Source organism: Penicillium subrubescens, assembly GCF_028828155.1.
Source record: "Penicillium subrubescens strain IBT 31985 chromosome Unknown utg000002l_segment0_segment0, whole genome shotgun sequence".
NCBI lineage: Eukaryota > Fungi > Ascomycota > Eurotiomycetes > Eurotiales > Aspergillaceae > Penicillium > Penicillium subrubescens.
In genome coordinates, this window is record NW_026643152.1 from 3,749,962 (window position 1) to 3,763,749 (window position 13,788).

Genomic DNA, 13,788 nt, shown 5'->3' on the forward strand with positions numbered 1-13,788 from the left:
GGTGTTGATGAGATCTTTTAGATGGGTTTGATTCTTTATTTGGGTGATTTGAGTGGTCTGTATTGGTGTTAGTGGGTGTGATTCAATAGAGTGGATGTGTAGATTTAGTTGGTATATGCAAGCCGAGTCGTTCATAAGCAAGGAGGCTCTGTTTCATACATGATGTAGCCCTATGGCCTACATCCAAGCCCACTACCTAAGGTACACCTGCAGCGGGCATGGATCAAGGGCTTGCACCCCACTCCACTACCTAGGTAGCTAAATCTCCGACCGAGAATTGTAACAGCCAGTACATAGAAGAAATGTCGAGGAAACTACAAAACAAAGAATGTCGGCAACATTGACTTGAACACAGTAATTACGCCTTTCTTTCGTAGAATATTAAATTCTACAATAATACCCCGGGTCGCGCATAAAACAGGTATTGGTCTAATCTTTACAGGCTACACCATCTTAACTGCCGGAAATATATTCTGCAAGTGCAGCAAGACATATGCTGGCACTGCACTGCATCAGCCTCCTCAAACAGGGATTACTGTATGTAGTTTACTAATCCCCTGCAGATGCAAGTCAACCACATTATTCAAAAAGAATATGATCTGCATGGCTGCTTACCAACATTGATGCTTATTATTCCAACAGACTCGGGGGCAGATAAACCCATGTCCAGCTGAAAAAACACACTTTCAAGTCTAGATGCGGGATAGCACACTCTGCCTTGCGCATTGACCGACCACCATAACCGTCTGCCTGTTTCGACAAAGTTAGTGTAGTATGCTAAGTACTACTGTAGTAACTCTTTGCTTTTTCTATCTGACAGCCATCCTTACATCCCAAGTACCATTACTCTCGGAATCATCTGCCAGTACGGCCCATTTCCCAATTGATGTTTTTTTCTTGGCGCTTACCCGTTCTTCTGATCGGGCCGATCCCCACTTGGTGGGGGCTGTTCCTCCGCCACAGCCACTCAGAACGGCCCGACACCATGAAAAATGCAAAAATGCCAAAAAAAATTGCAAGGCAAAAAAAGAAAGAATCTCAGGTTTTTCTGTAGGAATAGCCGAACGCGGGGGTCGAACCCGCAACCTTGAGATTAAGAGTCTCACGCTCTACCGATTGAGCTAGCCCGGCAGGGCTGGTTGAAGAGTCGATGAAGATATCGGGAGACATGCGTAGAGGGGTTAGAGGGACGGATGAGAGGCATAGAGGTTGGCTGCCAGGGTTGCCCTGAATGTAGGGCCGAGTTCTCAAGTCCCGGTTTACTGGGAGGTCCAGGGACGGTGGGAAATGCCGATAGGTAAGCTGATGAAGGTATCCAACCCGGGTAGAGAGTGGATGGACAAGGGGAGCATTGATCAATCCGAGGTCAAGTCGATTGGGGGCAAGCCCAGAGGACACGGTATTGCTTGAATGCGTTCCAGGTTGCGCCCGGTCCAGGCATCGAGATAAGAGCCATCAACACGAGGCCCATTCGCGGGGGCCTGGAAGGTAGGCAGAAAGGAAAATCAGAGAGGAGGAAAGACTAGGAGTGGAATGTTAGAGAACCGGACGAGAATAGCCCAGTAACTAGATTTCCAAGTATATCCGCTCTCTCGTTGATCAAACCAACTGGTCTGGCCCCAGAAGAGAGATAGAGGGAAGACAGAGGAACGAGGGTTGGCAAGCGGTTCGAGCGGGTGGCTCGTCCAGGAACGAGAGAAGGAAAGGTGTCAGCAACGAGGACGGAGGGGGTGAGACCGTGGCTGGTGAGTACGGGGGATCGAATCACAAGTGACGATAAGTGGTTTCTGTGGCTGGGGCTTAGCAGGATCCTGGCTTGAGAGCACGACATTTCAACCCGGGCGCGATGAGAACTGTGGCTTGGGGCTGATGAGATGAGAGAAACTAGAGAGGGAAGTGGATGGTGGTCGAGGAGGTCGAGACTAGTACACTCCTGGAGTCCTGTGTCAACTTGTAAAGTGATGGACGTGGGGTCCGAAACGAAACCATCGGGGGAGTGATCCCGATCGTCGGGCCTATTCTTAGAGTAGGGTCGAAAACAGATTCGAAAGTTGAAACACCGATTCGTATCGTTTAATTTTGGCATCAACAACGGCTAGGAGAATAATAATGCTTTTCACAGGACAATGGGATGTTTTGCATTTGCATAGCCGTTGCAGTAGACGCTGGGTCATTAAAGACAGCGGCAGCGGGGCAAATCAGCGGGGACTCGGGGGAGGCCGTGGAGACTCGAGAGGAACCGTGAATAGAATCATAGAATGACAGAATGGGCGCGTCGGATCAACTGGTCCTGGATGCAAGTTCACGGGAACCGGTCTTCTGAGATGATTAGTACTGAGTGTGTATGGTGAGCAAATGACGTGAACCTGTTTTTTTTTCCTTTCGTTTTGGGGGGTGTCCCCTGAAAGGAACACGAGACTTGGTTGCGGCGCAGGAACACGAGAGGCTCAAGCCACAGCAGGGGTGGGAAGAGAGAGGAAGAGAAGTGCCAAGGATGACATCTGTAGAGGAAAAGGCGTAGGCAACAGGGCAGATTTGGAGATGGACAAATGACGAAAGGGCGGAAGAGGGGGGGGAAAAGGCGGAGGAAAAGGGAAGATACAGAGTTATCAACTCTGTCATTTACACTTCTAACCTACTATTTACTGAGAAAACATGATGAATACTCGGTATAGTCTGTAATTCAATGGTAAACCGACTGGCATCACCAGTCGAACAGACCGTCGATTGGGGGCTGCCAGCCAATCAGAGACTCGGGCCTCGTCCACACGGCGGTGTCAACTGAGCCACACGCTAGCGGCTTAATGGAGGGAGGAGTGGAGATATTCTGGTATTTAGTCTATTATTGTATGTATTGTTAGTTAGTCTGTTATTTGTTACCAAGTACACTTCGCACGAGATCTGCAAACGCCAGGACCCGCCAGGCTGCCAGGCTGCCATGACCCTATCATCCTATGGTCTAGAAGTATACAAAGTATCAAAAACTATAAAACACCTCCCTCCCCCACCCATCGTGATTCGATTCCATACTTCACACCTCAACATACTTAACTGTCCAACGTCCCACACTTTATACCTCCACTCACATTCATATACTCCCTCATCGACTGTCTACTCATCCATCACCAATTCAATCCATCTCTATCATACCTCCTCGGCGGTCATCCACCGTCTCTCGCGTGATCCTCCAACAATCCGTCACGGTGTCGCCCAATCGCCCCACCACCAATTCTCTTACTCCCTTCTCGCGCGACGATACAGGCAATCCTCCTCGTCGCAGCTTCACTCGACGCTTCTTCAGAATCGGCCGCTCCAACACCATGCCTGGCCCCATCGAGATCGTCGAGCCCCCCGTCGTGGTGCGCGACCTCCACGACGACGAAAAGCTGGTTGTCGACGACTTTGAGCGCCATGTGAGCCACTGCACTCAGTGCGCTCTGGCCCTCGAGTCCGCCAGCGATTCCCTCTGTGAGCGTGGCCAGCACCGCGCCATCGATGTCACCAAGTACCTCTACAGCGTGGATGGAAAACACTTCTCGGTTGTGGACAGGGAGAACAAGAAGCCTATGCGGGTCAAGCTCTTGCGCCAGGGTTCGCATGCTCGCACGTTGATCGAGAACATTGACAAGGGCATGCGTCTGACTTCTCCTCGTCGCGGCCGTGCCCCACCAGTCATGCCTCCTTCTACTCCTCCCCAGTCCTCTCATCGCCGGTCAACTTCCATCCGCAGCTCCTACGATGCTACGTACCCCGTGGGCCCCCGTCGCTCCGGCCCCGTGGTTGAGCACCGTGAGCCTCGCACTCGTTCCAACACACAATCCCCTCAACCCTCACCAAACACCCGCATCATCGAGCGATCCCCGTCCAACAGCAAGCCCCGAGTCGTCGTCTACCCTTCTCCACACACCTCTCCCAACCGCAGTTCCAACAGCCGTGGCTCGCTCTACAACTCGGACCGCCAGGACCGAGTCGATCGTCAATACGAATCGACTCACGTCCGCCGTCACCCCGACTACTACCGTTGAACACCGCTTCCAGCGCAATCTATCTACGAACGCCCCGAATTTGTCGAACCGCTCCAAGATCCAGTTGCTACCAAGCTTCAATTCTCTCCGGACATTGACTGTCCCTCTTGATGGGCCGCAAGCCGGCCATCCCCCATAATGGGAAACTCTTCAAACATGAAGTGGTTCCTCCCATCTGGGCACACCCCCGAATCCGATACAGAACTACCTACAAAATGGCGCTCTGGGACGCAGCCCTTGAAAAAAAAGACGCCCATTTGTTCAGTTCAGCACAATTCGATTCAAAACAGTCATCGTGGGAAATACGTCGGACTCCTAGTCTGGAATCTCCGACGCGGGACTTTCCCCCCTACTGGAATCTCTATACTTCCATTGGGAACCAGTTGGCTTTCACCATTATTGGTCTGCACCCTGTACTGCTCCGCATCTGCATCGATGCAGGAGGGGGTGGGTGGTAGCCAATGAGAGTATAAGGGTATTGTAACCCTTGTTTTTTTGTTCATGCATTACGGTTTCCTGCATGTTGTCATTGGACATTGATTTGTGACTCACTTCTGTGAGAGAAGTGTGTAGTTCATACTGTACTGCATGACTTTGGAGGATTTTCCTGTATTCTCTGCTATGCTATGATATTTTTTTCCTTTGTTATTGTGATGAAAGTGGATTATGTGCAATATGTCCTGTTACGATGATTACTTTATGTGTTGCTTTGATGCCTAGATAGTCCGAACGGAACAAATACCAAACACGTCTGTGTTTCCAAACTCAAAACAAGTCTTCCTTATAGTAAACAGTAATACACTATGAATCAGTGGAGCAACTAAATTTACAGTTCATACATCATACATACATCTACCGAATCCAGCACGAGCCACCCTCAATTCAAGTCCCCGACCCGACTAACCCTGACAGGTGACTCACCTGCGGGGTTCCCTACTGAGTTAAGTTGTGTGTGTGTGGCTGATCTCCGACAAGGCGCACAGGGCTGATCCAAGACATGGAAAACTCTCCTACGATAAGACCCGATTCTACTCTTATCCATCAGTCATACTCGAATCCTCTCGAATTTGAGACTAGGCAGTAGTTACTCAAAGAATCTATTTGATTCTAATGAGGGGGTTTTACCCCTCTTTTCGTAAACTTACCCTTACCCTGGGATGGACAGTATGTATTTTACAAGTGCATTATGTGCCTGCCTGCCTGCAGTATTGATTTACCCCACCAAGCCAGAGGCTCGGCCAGGCCAATCTTGAGTGGACTCGCTGCCTAGAGTCTCGAAACTAAGGTCCACTCTCCCGGAGCCTCATTTGAATCTCAATCTTGACACTTGGACCACCCTTTTCACGATCGTCGTCTGTGCTTTCCAGATCGATATATACAGTTGGGCTGGTCCACTTTGTATATAGATTTGACTTTGCCCGATCGGGTACCCGCTTTTCATACTCGGAGTCTGGATATGGATCCCGCTGTGGCGCATGAAGATGTAGTCATGGCTGATGTTGAAGTTGTAAAGTGTGAAGTGTGAGTGGAGCTGTATTGAGTGTATTTATCACGTTCATGGGAATTCTTGCTACATTTGTGATATCACAAATTGAATGGTGGCCTTGGCTATACTAGTTAACTAAGCCGATTTTCTCATGTGAGAGAGTCCAGTAGAGCGAGCGAAAAATGATGTCCAGTTTAGGGAATGTAGAAGCTATTCCAGAAGTAATGTCATACTGGTACCGGCGGAGGATTTTGCACGCATATGATTTGATGATTTACAGTTTGAATAACCAAGACACAAATGTCCGTAGTAAAGTAATTCCTAATCATCTCAAATATTTACACCTACCCCATCAACAGATTCTCATCATATATACTCTTCGTACTATATCCCAAAGGCCCATAAGCGACCCGTTTAAGCACTAGCACACTGGCCGCTGCTGCAGACCAATTCATCCGAGCAATCATCATTAGAAGAGCAAGAAGCACCTAGAAAAAAAGCATGTTAGTCGAGAAGTTTAATCAATTATCATAGAACCACCATCTTACCAGCACAATGTCCAGCCCACGAGCAAGAACCACCAGAAGTAGACCCCGACGCCGCACACTTCCCACTCTTGCAAACTAGCGCATCAGAGCAGTCATCGTTAGAAGAGCAAGAGCTTCCTATTGTATCTATCAGCGACTAATAAACGGTACACAGCCGGAGAAGGGAGAGGAGTCTTACCAATACAGTGACCAGCCCACGAGCACGAGGTACTAGTCGAGCCGGAGCCGGTGCTGGTAGTGGTAGAAGAGACCTTGGTAGTCAAGGTGGTAGTGGACGGACCGCCACCGGAGACGAGGTTGAGGTTCTTTGCCAACGCGGTGATCAGTTTGTCGCCCATGGAGCGGAGGGTGCTGAAGTTGGTGACGTAGTTTTTGTTAAGGGCGCTGCTGGGGAGGACTGCGTCCTTGCCGGTGAAGAGAATGTCTGTTTTTAAAGGTTAGTAGAGAAGATGGGAGGGTGGACGAGGTTGGAGGGTGGATTAGGTAGGAGGGTCATAAACTCACAGGTGACATCGACACCACCGTGGCCGCTGTTTCCATTCAGGTCGTCGTTGGGGAAGCAGGTGCGAGCCATCAGCCACGAAGCTTCTCCGATGACTTGCGGGCTATCGCCGTCGGTATCACCGTAGATACCGTAGAACATCTTGCCATTGCTGCAGAAGATAAGCTTTCATGTTTGATTCTAGATAGGAAAAACAAGACTTACCAAATGACGGCACCAATGTTGTTTCCAGGGAGGACGTTTGCATAGGTCGTGCCGAACTTGTCGGGGATCACGAAGAAGGGGACCTCGTAGGCGGCCAGAGCACCGAAGTTGGTGTTAGGCTGTCCATCTGGGTTGCCCTTTAAAAAGAAGATATGTTAAATTAGATTCCTATCAGGCATTAATAGAGTACCTCGCTTACCTTGCACTTGTAGTCGAGGCCATCACAGTCCACATCCATATCGGCAACCCAGACAAAGGCAGCACCCTATCAAAGTGGCAGATTAGATTGGTGATTCAAATACAATCAAAAATCTCTCACAGTTATAAATGTACCTCGCTGAAGTTGGTCCAGTCACTGTGAATAGTAGACTTGGGAGCTCCGCCATCACCATTGATAGGATAAGTGGCATCCTTAGCCGCAGTGCTCGCCTTCGCAGCAGCACTCTGCAGCGCCGCAACAGGAACAGTGGTAGCAGCAGCAAAGAAGCTAGCAGGAGGACCAGCGGTTGGGTTATTGTACTGAGAACCATCAACGCTCTGAGCCAGAGCCGAGCCAAACAGCGCCAAAGAGGCGAGGACAGAGGACTTGATCGCCATCGTGATTATGTGATTATGAATTCAAGATAGACGTGAGAGAATGAAGTGGATTGAACTGTTTCAAGCGAGCACCTCTTGAGCTTTTATATACTCGTTTTCCACCTCGGTCACGCGGAATTAAATAGCCCTCCGAGTATCAGCTTTGCCGGACGTCACCTTTACCGCACGAGCCACCCAAAATGGGTGTGACAAGTTCGCTCCGCGTCTCGTATAGGGCAATTGGTGTTCCTGGCCCCCTGCAGAAGACGCTAAACAGGGTCTAGCCGGGGCGAGGGATACACGTGCAAGCGATCGGTGAAGATATACCGTTCGGGTATATGCAACATGCGAGTTAGCGGATGACGGTGGAGCCTGTGCTCGACGTTACTTATCAAGGCGCCACATTTGGAGGCCGAGTGAAGTAAATGCATGATCGTGAAAGATTGGAGGAAATATCACTATCAGAATTGTTTAGTGCTTCTGGATGAGAGGTTCAACCATGAGGGAATTCCCTTCAATTGCAGGTAGCAACCCTGACTTCAAGTCTACAATTCCCTTCACTCTTGAAATGACAGGAACCTCTAACACGCCTCCCAAATCCGCGACGAGGAGTTGAGGACCCTGGATCCCTGTTTCAGCCCCTCTCGCCCGATGTACCCCTGTATCGAGTCCAGCCCCTCCCATTGGCTCCTCACAAGCTTATTTGCAGTCTGGGGAAAACCCGAAGGTAACCTCCTGATTCCTGAAGACTTATCAATATCCACCACACGAATAGGGAAAGACACTGCGCGATACATCCCACTAGACCAAGAACGCACTATACGTAACCATTGAGCTGTATGCTATTATCCATTCTTGGAAGGCGTATTCTCCACCAAGTCTGCATCTCATTCCTGAAGGATTGCCAGATGATCAGATCACCCGCTTAAGCGAGGTAAGATAGTGTACACCGTGGGCCCAGCATGTGGCACGATTGAGGAAGGTTAAGCAATCGTGTCTCAGGCTTGGCACTAGCGAGTGTTGATGCGACCTCGCAGCAGATTTCCGGGCGCAAAGCACCACAATCCTTGTTCACCGGCCGAGTTCGCCGGTGGTATTCGCCGGTGGTGATCGGGGTCTGCTAGGATTCCCACCTGCTCATGAAAGTGTTTCTCAATCGAAGTTGGTTTGTATCTAGGAAGAGTAAACACCAGAATATCAAGAGCATGGAATACGAACACATAGTTCACGGGCGGCATCCTGCCTCAGGCCCGAGGGACCACCGCTAACTACATGACTAATGAAAGCACGTGACACAACCAGTCGGAGTGGACGGTTTTGCCCGACGCCCGCGCTTCGAATTTCCATCTCATCGAACAACGACCCAGTCTCCACGGGACGTCGAGCAAAAATGGCCAAGAAAGGTACGTGACAGCATCCCTCACCCTGCCCCAAATTACTAACCCTTCAAATTCGCGCCCAATGGCTGGAACTCCCATCTTGAACCCGACCCCGGAGCGCAACACCATCCCCGAAGTGAAGCCCGCAACGACGAAAATAGTACCCTGCTAACAAACATGCTCTGAACAGCAAAGTCACGTACCATCACCGTCCGCCTGATCTCTATGGCGATGACGGGTTTTTATCGCACTATGATCCGGCCCCGTGCGCACCGCCCGCTCTCCATGCTCAAGTACGATCCTGTCGTGAAGAAGAAGGTGCTTTTCCTTGAAGCAACCAAGGGTGGAAAGGCGAAATAAGTGGTTTCGAAGTTTGAAAACGATTTCCGATATACCATATTCATCAACTCCCGCGACTCTCTCGGCGTTGGCTGTGTCGAAAGCTCTCGCGACGCAGTTATCGGCCATGCGATTGCCTTTCCCCTTCGTCGAATCGTTCATCTCTGCGCCTTTTGTCGAGGATTGTCTCTCTCGGCGTGGATTTATCTCTGGAGGATACCTCGAGAGGCTGTGTTGGTTATGAAAAGGGGATGTCTGGGCTGAGTGGCCCTATTGTGTACATTATATCCTGGGAAGTGTTGATGAGAGCGATTCTCTCTCAACTGCTCCATTGTACTTCCTTTTGATGGAGCATTGTGTCTGGCGTTTACGAGCATTACAGCTTTGGGTTCTGAATTGGAAATAAATCTTTAATTCCGCTACATAACCTGCGACTTCAAAGTGTGTACTCGCTTTAATGACATGGGGTGGGTCGGTCGACCACAGTGGTAAGGCATGTGCGACAAAACGGATACCTTCCTCTCCAGACATATCGATGACATATACAAATGTCTTATACTATAACATGCTAGCGACTCACGTCTCCCTCTGCGACCGAATGAGCCAGTGCGATCATAACACTAAACGTCAGGAGAAAGCGTGAGGGCATTGTCGGCCAACCGAAAGGAGACCATTTCCGGCCGACAACCTCTAATACTTGAGGGCTCACCCTTCCTGACTGAATCGGGCATTGTAACGGTCTCCTGTTTGCAATAATCAGGACTGGAATTCTCACAAAGCCAAGGAAGGATGATCATTTACCTCGCGAACACCGCTTGCCTCGGCCCCGGGTATTGGACCGACCTACTGCTTCGCTGGTGCTACTGGCAGAGACAAGGCCCTTCGGACTGGCTCGCTGCGGGCCTCTTGTAGCCCGTGTCGGCGGCGCTGTGAACTGCCCCTGCTGGACTTCGATCCCTGAAGCCTGAACCCGACTGTAAGTCCATTTATTGATATGCTTCGTGACTTTTGTAGGTCGCTCCTCTGTTGCGTTCTCGGCGTTCTCGGCTTGGGTGGAGCTCTGAACTTCCGTGGAGGGGACACGAGTGTTGAGAGATCCCTTCCTCTGACTCTCAGTGCTCTCTGTTCGGTGTGGTGCAAAATTAACTGCTTTGCGCTTCGTATTGGCTCGCGTGGGAGGCGGTTCGTTGTCCTGAGGAATATCAAATACCTTTGCCGGATCAGTGACTTCAAGTGGCTTTTTGCTTTCTTCGGTTGTTGCTTCTTCTTGACGGCTCGGGCATGCCTTGTCTTCGTTGACCTTGTGATGTGGCGTTGCGAGCAGAAGCTCATCTGACATAAAGAGCATGGCAAAGTCCGCTGGATCTCCATAGGGCGAGGTGGCTCGCAATGGTGAAAGCTGGCTCTTGAGAGCTGAGAAGGGAACAATGTTGGCTGGAGGCACTCGGGGACCTTCTTCCTCTACAGATGGAACGACAAATGTCTCCTCGAGCTCGTGGATTCTTTCTTGGGCCTGCCGGAGTTGCTCTTGGAGGCCATTCCTTTCCATGCACGAAGCAGCTTCAGCTTGCTGGTACTTCTGGAGCTCCAGAATTTGAGCCTCTACTCGCGCCATGTGCTCGGAGCAAGATTGAGTGAGCTGTTCAATCCGTTGGTCTGTCTCTTGGGCCTGAGTGGATTAGCTGGGCTCTAGAGGATTGAGTGAGTGACATACCAGTGATTCACGCTGTGTTTTCTGATCATCGAATAGACGTTTTGCTTCAACCTTGAGGCAATTAGCTTTATTCCTGCAATCAATGCCGTCAAATGAACTGCCAAATGAACTGCCAAATGAACTGCCAAATGAACTGCCAAATGAACTGCCAAATGAACTGCCAAATGAACTGCCAAATGAACTGCCAAATGAACTGCCAAATGAACTGCCAAATGAACTGCCAAATGAACTGCCAAATGAACTGCCAAATGAACTGTTAAATAATGACTCACCAAAGCACTCTGAACACCGTTCATTTGAGTCATTATCAGCTCGGTATTCTTTTCAAGTTCGTCCTTCTCCGCCTTGAGAGTTCGTAGCTCTTGCTCGTATTTGGCTTGCATCTGGGTTTGGGAGGAGTTATGTTTGGTGGTCAATTCGTGACGGATTCTCTGATCCCTAAGCTCGATTTCACCTTTCAAAGCCGTCTTGTCGATTTCCAACGCCTGATTTCGATTATCAACAGCTCTGCACTTCTCCTTTGCGTCTGTCAGACATTGTTGCAAGTTTTGAATCGTCGCATCTTTTTCGCTTGTCAGTTGGTTGAGACTGTCAATTTCCGAGGCCATCTTGTGGAGTCCTAGTTGGAGCTGCGTGTTCTCGGCAAACCTATCTGCCAATTGTTTCTCAAACTCCGGATTTCCTTTCGGCATTTGAGCTTCCTCTAGCTTTTTACCAAAGTCACCGAATTGTCGAGCAAGCTTGGTTTCAGAATCCAACACGACCTTCACCGAAGCATTGAGGTTCTCCAATGTCGGCTCAATGGCTCCAAGCCTGCCTTTAAGCCATCTGTATGAGGTGCGGCACTCGGCAAGCTGCTGGAAAAGTTGTGAATCGGCACTAAGATGAGACTCAATTGCGTGCAGACTGTCCTGAACGCCCTTGGACACGCCAACATTGACCTTGTTACTGGTCTCAATACTCTCTGTGAGCTTGGTTGCCATGGTGTTGATTCTGGAATTGAATAATTAGCCATGACTTCGAGTTTTTCGCAATCTTGTCGGTGAGACTCACTGAGAAATCACATCTTGGGTGCTGCCTGTGAACTCCTGGACGGAGAGCTTTTCTTCAGAGTACTTTTCGCTCAAGGTCTCGATGGAAGTGCGGCACTGATCGAAAACTGTTTTGGTTGCCGAAAGAATGTCGCACTTGAAAGTGGTCGCATTGGTGGCAATTGACTCTAGCCTTGCATTCAGGTCTTGCATGAGCTTTGCCTGATCTTCTTTGATGAGACCAATCTGCTTTGCTTGAGTCAGAGCGTAGTTCTGGATATATGATTCCAGAGTGGAGCTGCGATTCCGTTCGCTGATCAATTCGGCTTTTGTGCAGTCGTCCTGATCTTGAGCCGCTGTCAAAGCCTGCTGTAGCAGAGCAATGCGTTGTTCTTTTTCGGCGATCTCCTTGCGCTGCTCATCTGCCCTTCCCTCTGCTCGGGCAATCTGGAGCTTTGCATCATCAATGGCTTGGAAGAGCTCGCTCTTCTGCTTTTCCAAACTTGCAGCAGTGGTATTAAGCCGCTCATTGTCCTCTTTCAGGGAATCATGATCATGTCCCAATTCATCAACAACCTGTTTGAACTTGCGGATTTTCAACTTCCAGTCTTCCAGTCGGGTTTGATGTTTGTTAAGCTCCACTTCATTTTTCTGCAGCTGCAAACGACCAGTTTCGAGCCGATGGTGAAGATCTCGATTTTCTTCCTGCAGCTCCAAGATCTTTGTCTCCATTTGGCGTTGAATATTGGCAGCTGTGATCTCATTCTCCTCGCGCTGTCTGATTCTGCCAATGAGCATTTCGAACAAGGTATCCTCAGTGAGCTGATGAAGACCCGATTTGTTGCCTGAGATCGATCTTTGCTGCCGGGTGAGAGCAGATCTGCGATTCCCGCGCCGAGACTTGGAATCTCGGAGGCTCTCCCTTTGTCGAGCAGGGGCTCGAGGTGGGGGATGGTTCTGGACTGCTGATACATGTCGATCCCGATCTTGCAGAGGACGGGATGCGGTGTCTCGGGAAACTGTGGCCTGTTTTCGATTAGAATTCATCAATTGATATCTTGTCTGGCATTCTTACCGGAATGCTGCTGTTGGCGACTGCTTGTGTGGTCAAGGCAGTCTCACTTTCTGCTTCCAGATCGATGACCTCCTGTCCCTTTGCCGAATTTGCATTTTCCGAGTTATCTGGGCTTGCGCCCTCGGTGATCGGCAGGTTTGAATCCTTGTGAGCGATCTTTGAAGTCTGTGGATGATCTTTGGGCTGTGGACATGGAGTACGTTCAGCAAGATATTGCTCCAGGCTCGGCTGTCTCGGATTGGCGATTGACTTAGATGAGCTATTGCGTTGCAATATGAGTCACCAAACTCATCTCAATAATGTTCAAGGTTCAACATACACTTCCTTCTCCCGTCTCGCCATCTGCTTCTGCGACTCCACCCCGCCAACTTGCTCAAGGGAGGTACGACCATGCGGAGGCAATCGGGGCATTGGCTTCAGGGTGAATCCCTTGGGCTGGTTCGCCGGTCTAGCAAATGAGAAGTTTGTCACATCGATGATGGAGCTCTGGGGACGTTGCATGAGGGCTGGCTTCTTTCTGCTTGGCTGACCATTGGATAGTGGCAGGGTTCGTTTCGGAGGAGGGAAGTGAGGCGAGACATCCTCCGTTGGCAAATTTGACAAATCTGGCTCCATTTGGAACTCAATTCCTCACAGAAAGATAGGCAATGAATGTTTTTCAGGAGTCGTTGAGTAAGATGAGGATTGGACGTTGGATGTCGAAGTACAATTGAGGCAGGTACGGATGTCCCGTGACTGCGCCCATGACTAGCGACGAACCTCCGTGCCGACATTCCCATTGTGATATATTGAACAGACCTGAAAATTCAGATCTCTATGGAGTAAATTTGAGAAGATTTTGAGTTGATCGTACTTTAATTTTCGGTGCGAGAACGATTGAAGCAGTATGAGTTTCCTGAGCCTAGTCGA

The 13,788-nt window shown here is 49.8% G+C and overlaps 4 protein-coding genes across 4 annotated transcripts; 2 read left to right on the forward strand and 2 right to left on the reverse strand.

The window, feature by feature from the left end:
* Positions 1-3,320: 3,320 nt before the first annotated feature.
* N7473_002731 (uncharacterized protein) lies at positions 3,321-4,025 on the forward strand (the record flags this gene model as incomplete). The annotated part of the gene is made up of 1 exon (XM_057148671.1): positions 3,321-4,025. The coding sequence occupies one exon, from the start codon at positions 3,321-3,323 to the stop codon at positions 4,023-4,025; it is 705 nt and encodes a 234-aa protein (XP_057012325.1).
* A 1,790-nt stretch (positions 4,026-5,815) lies between these two features.
* On the reverse strand, positions 5,816-7,401 carry N7473_002732 (glycoside hydrolase family 75 protein). The gene is made up of 7 exons (XM_057148672.1): positions 7,099-7,401; positions 6,965-7,030; positions 6,766-6,902; positions 6,564-6,712; positions 6,238-6,483; positions 6,060-6,176; positions 5,816-5,999 (listed from the first exon to the last, which is right to left on the reverse strand). The coding sequence occupies exons 1-7, from the start codon at positions 7,360-7,362 to the stop codon at positions 5,926-5,928; spliced, it is 1,053 nt and encodes a 350-aa protein (XP_057012326.1). The 5' UTR covers positions 7,363-7,401; the 3' UTR covers positions 5,816-5,925.
* Positions 7,402-8,678: 1,277 nt separating this feature from the next.
* Positions 8,679-9,480, forward strand: N7473_002733 (mitochondrial 54S ribosomal protein bL33m). Its single transcript, XM_057148673.1, has 2 exons — positions 8,679-8,744; positions 8,911-9,480. The coding sequence occupies exons 1-2, from the start codon at positions 8,732-8,734 to the stop codon at positions 9,078-9,080; spliced, it is 183 nt and encodes a 60-aa protein (XP_057012327.1). The 5' UTR covers positions 8,679-8,731; the 3' UTR covers positions 9,081-9,480.
* A 284-nt stretch (positions 9,481-9,764) lies between these two features.
* On the reverse strand, positions 9,765-13,494 carry N7473_002734 (uncharacterized protein; the record flags this gene model as incomplete). The annotated part of the gene is made up of 7 exons (XM_057148674.1): positions 9,765-9,802; positions 9,861-10,728; positions 10,774-10,824; positions 11,046-11,766; positions 11,827-12,830; positions 12,880-13,138; positions 13,199-13,494. 7 exons carry the CDS (start codon positions 13,492-13,494, stop codon positions 9,765-9,767), a joined length of 3,237 nt encoding a protein of 1,078 aa, XP_057012328.1.
* Between the last annotated feature and the right edge of the window lie 294 nt (positions 13,495-13,788).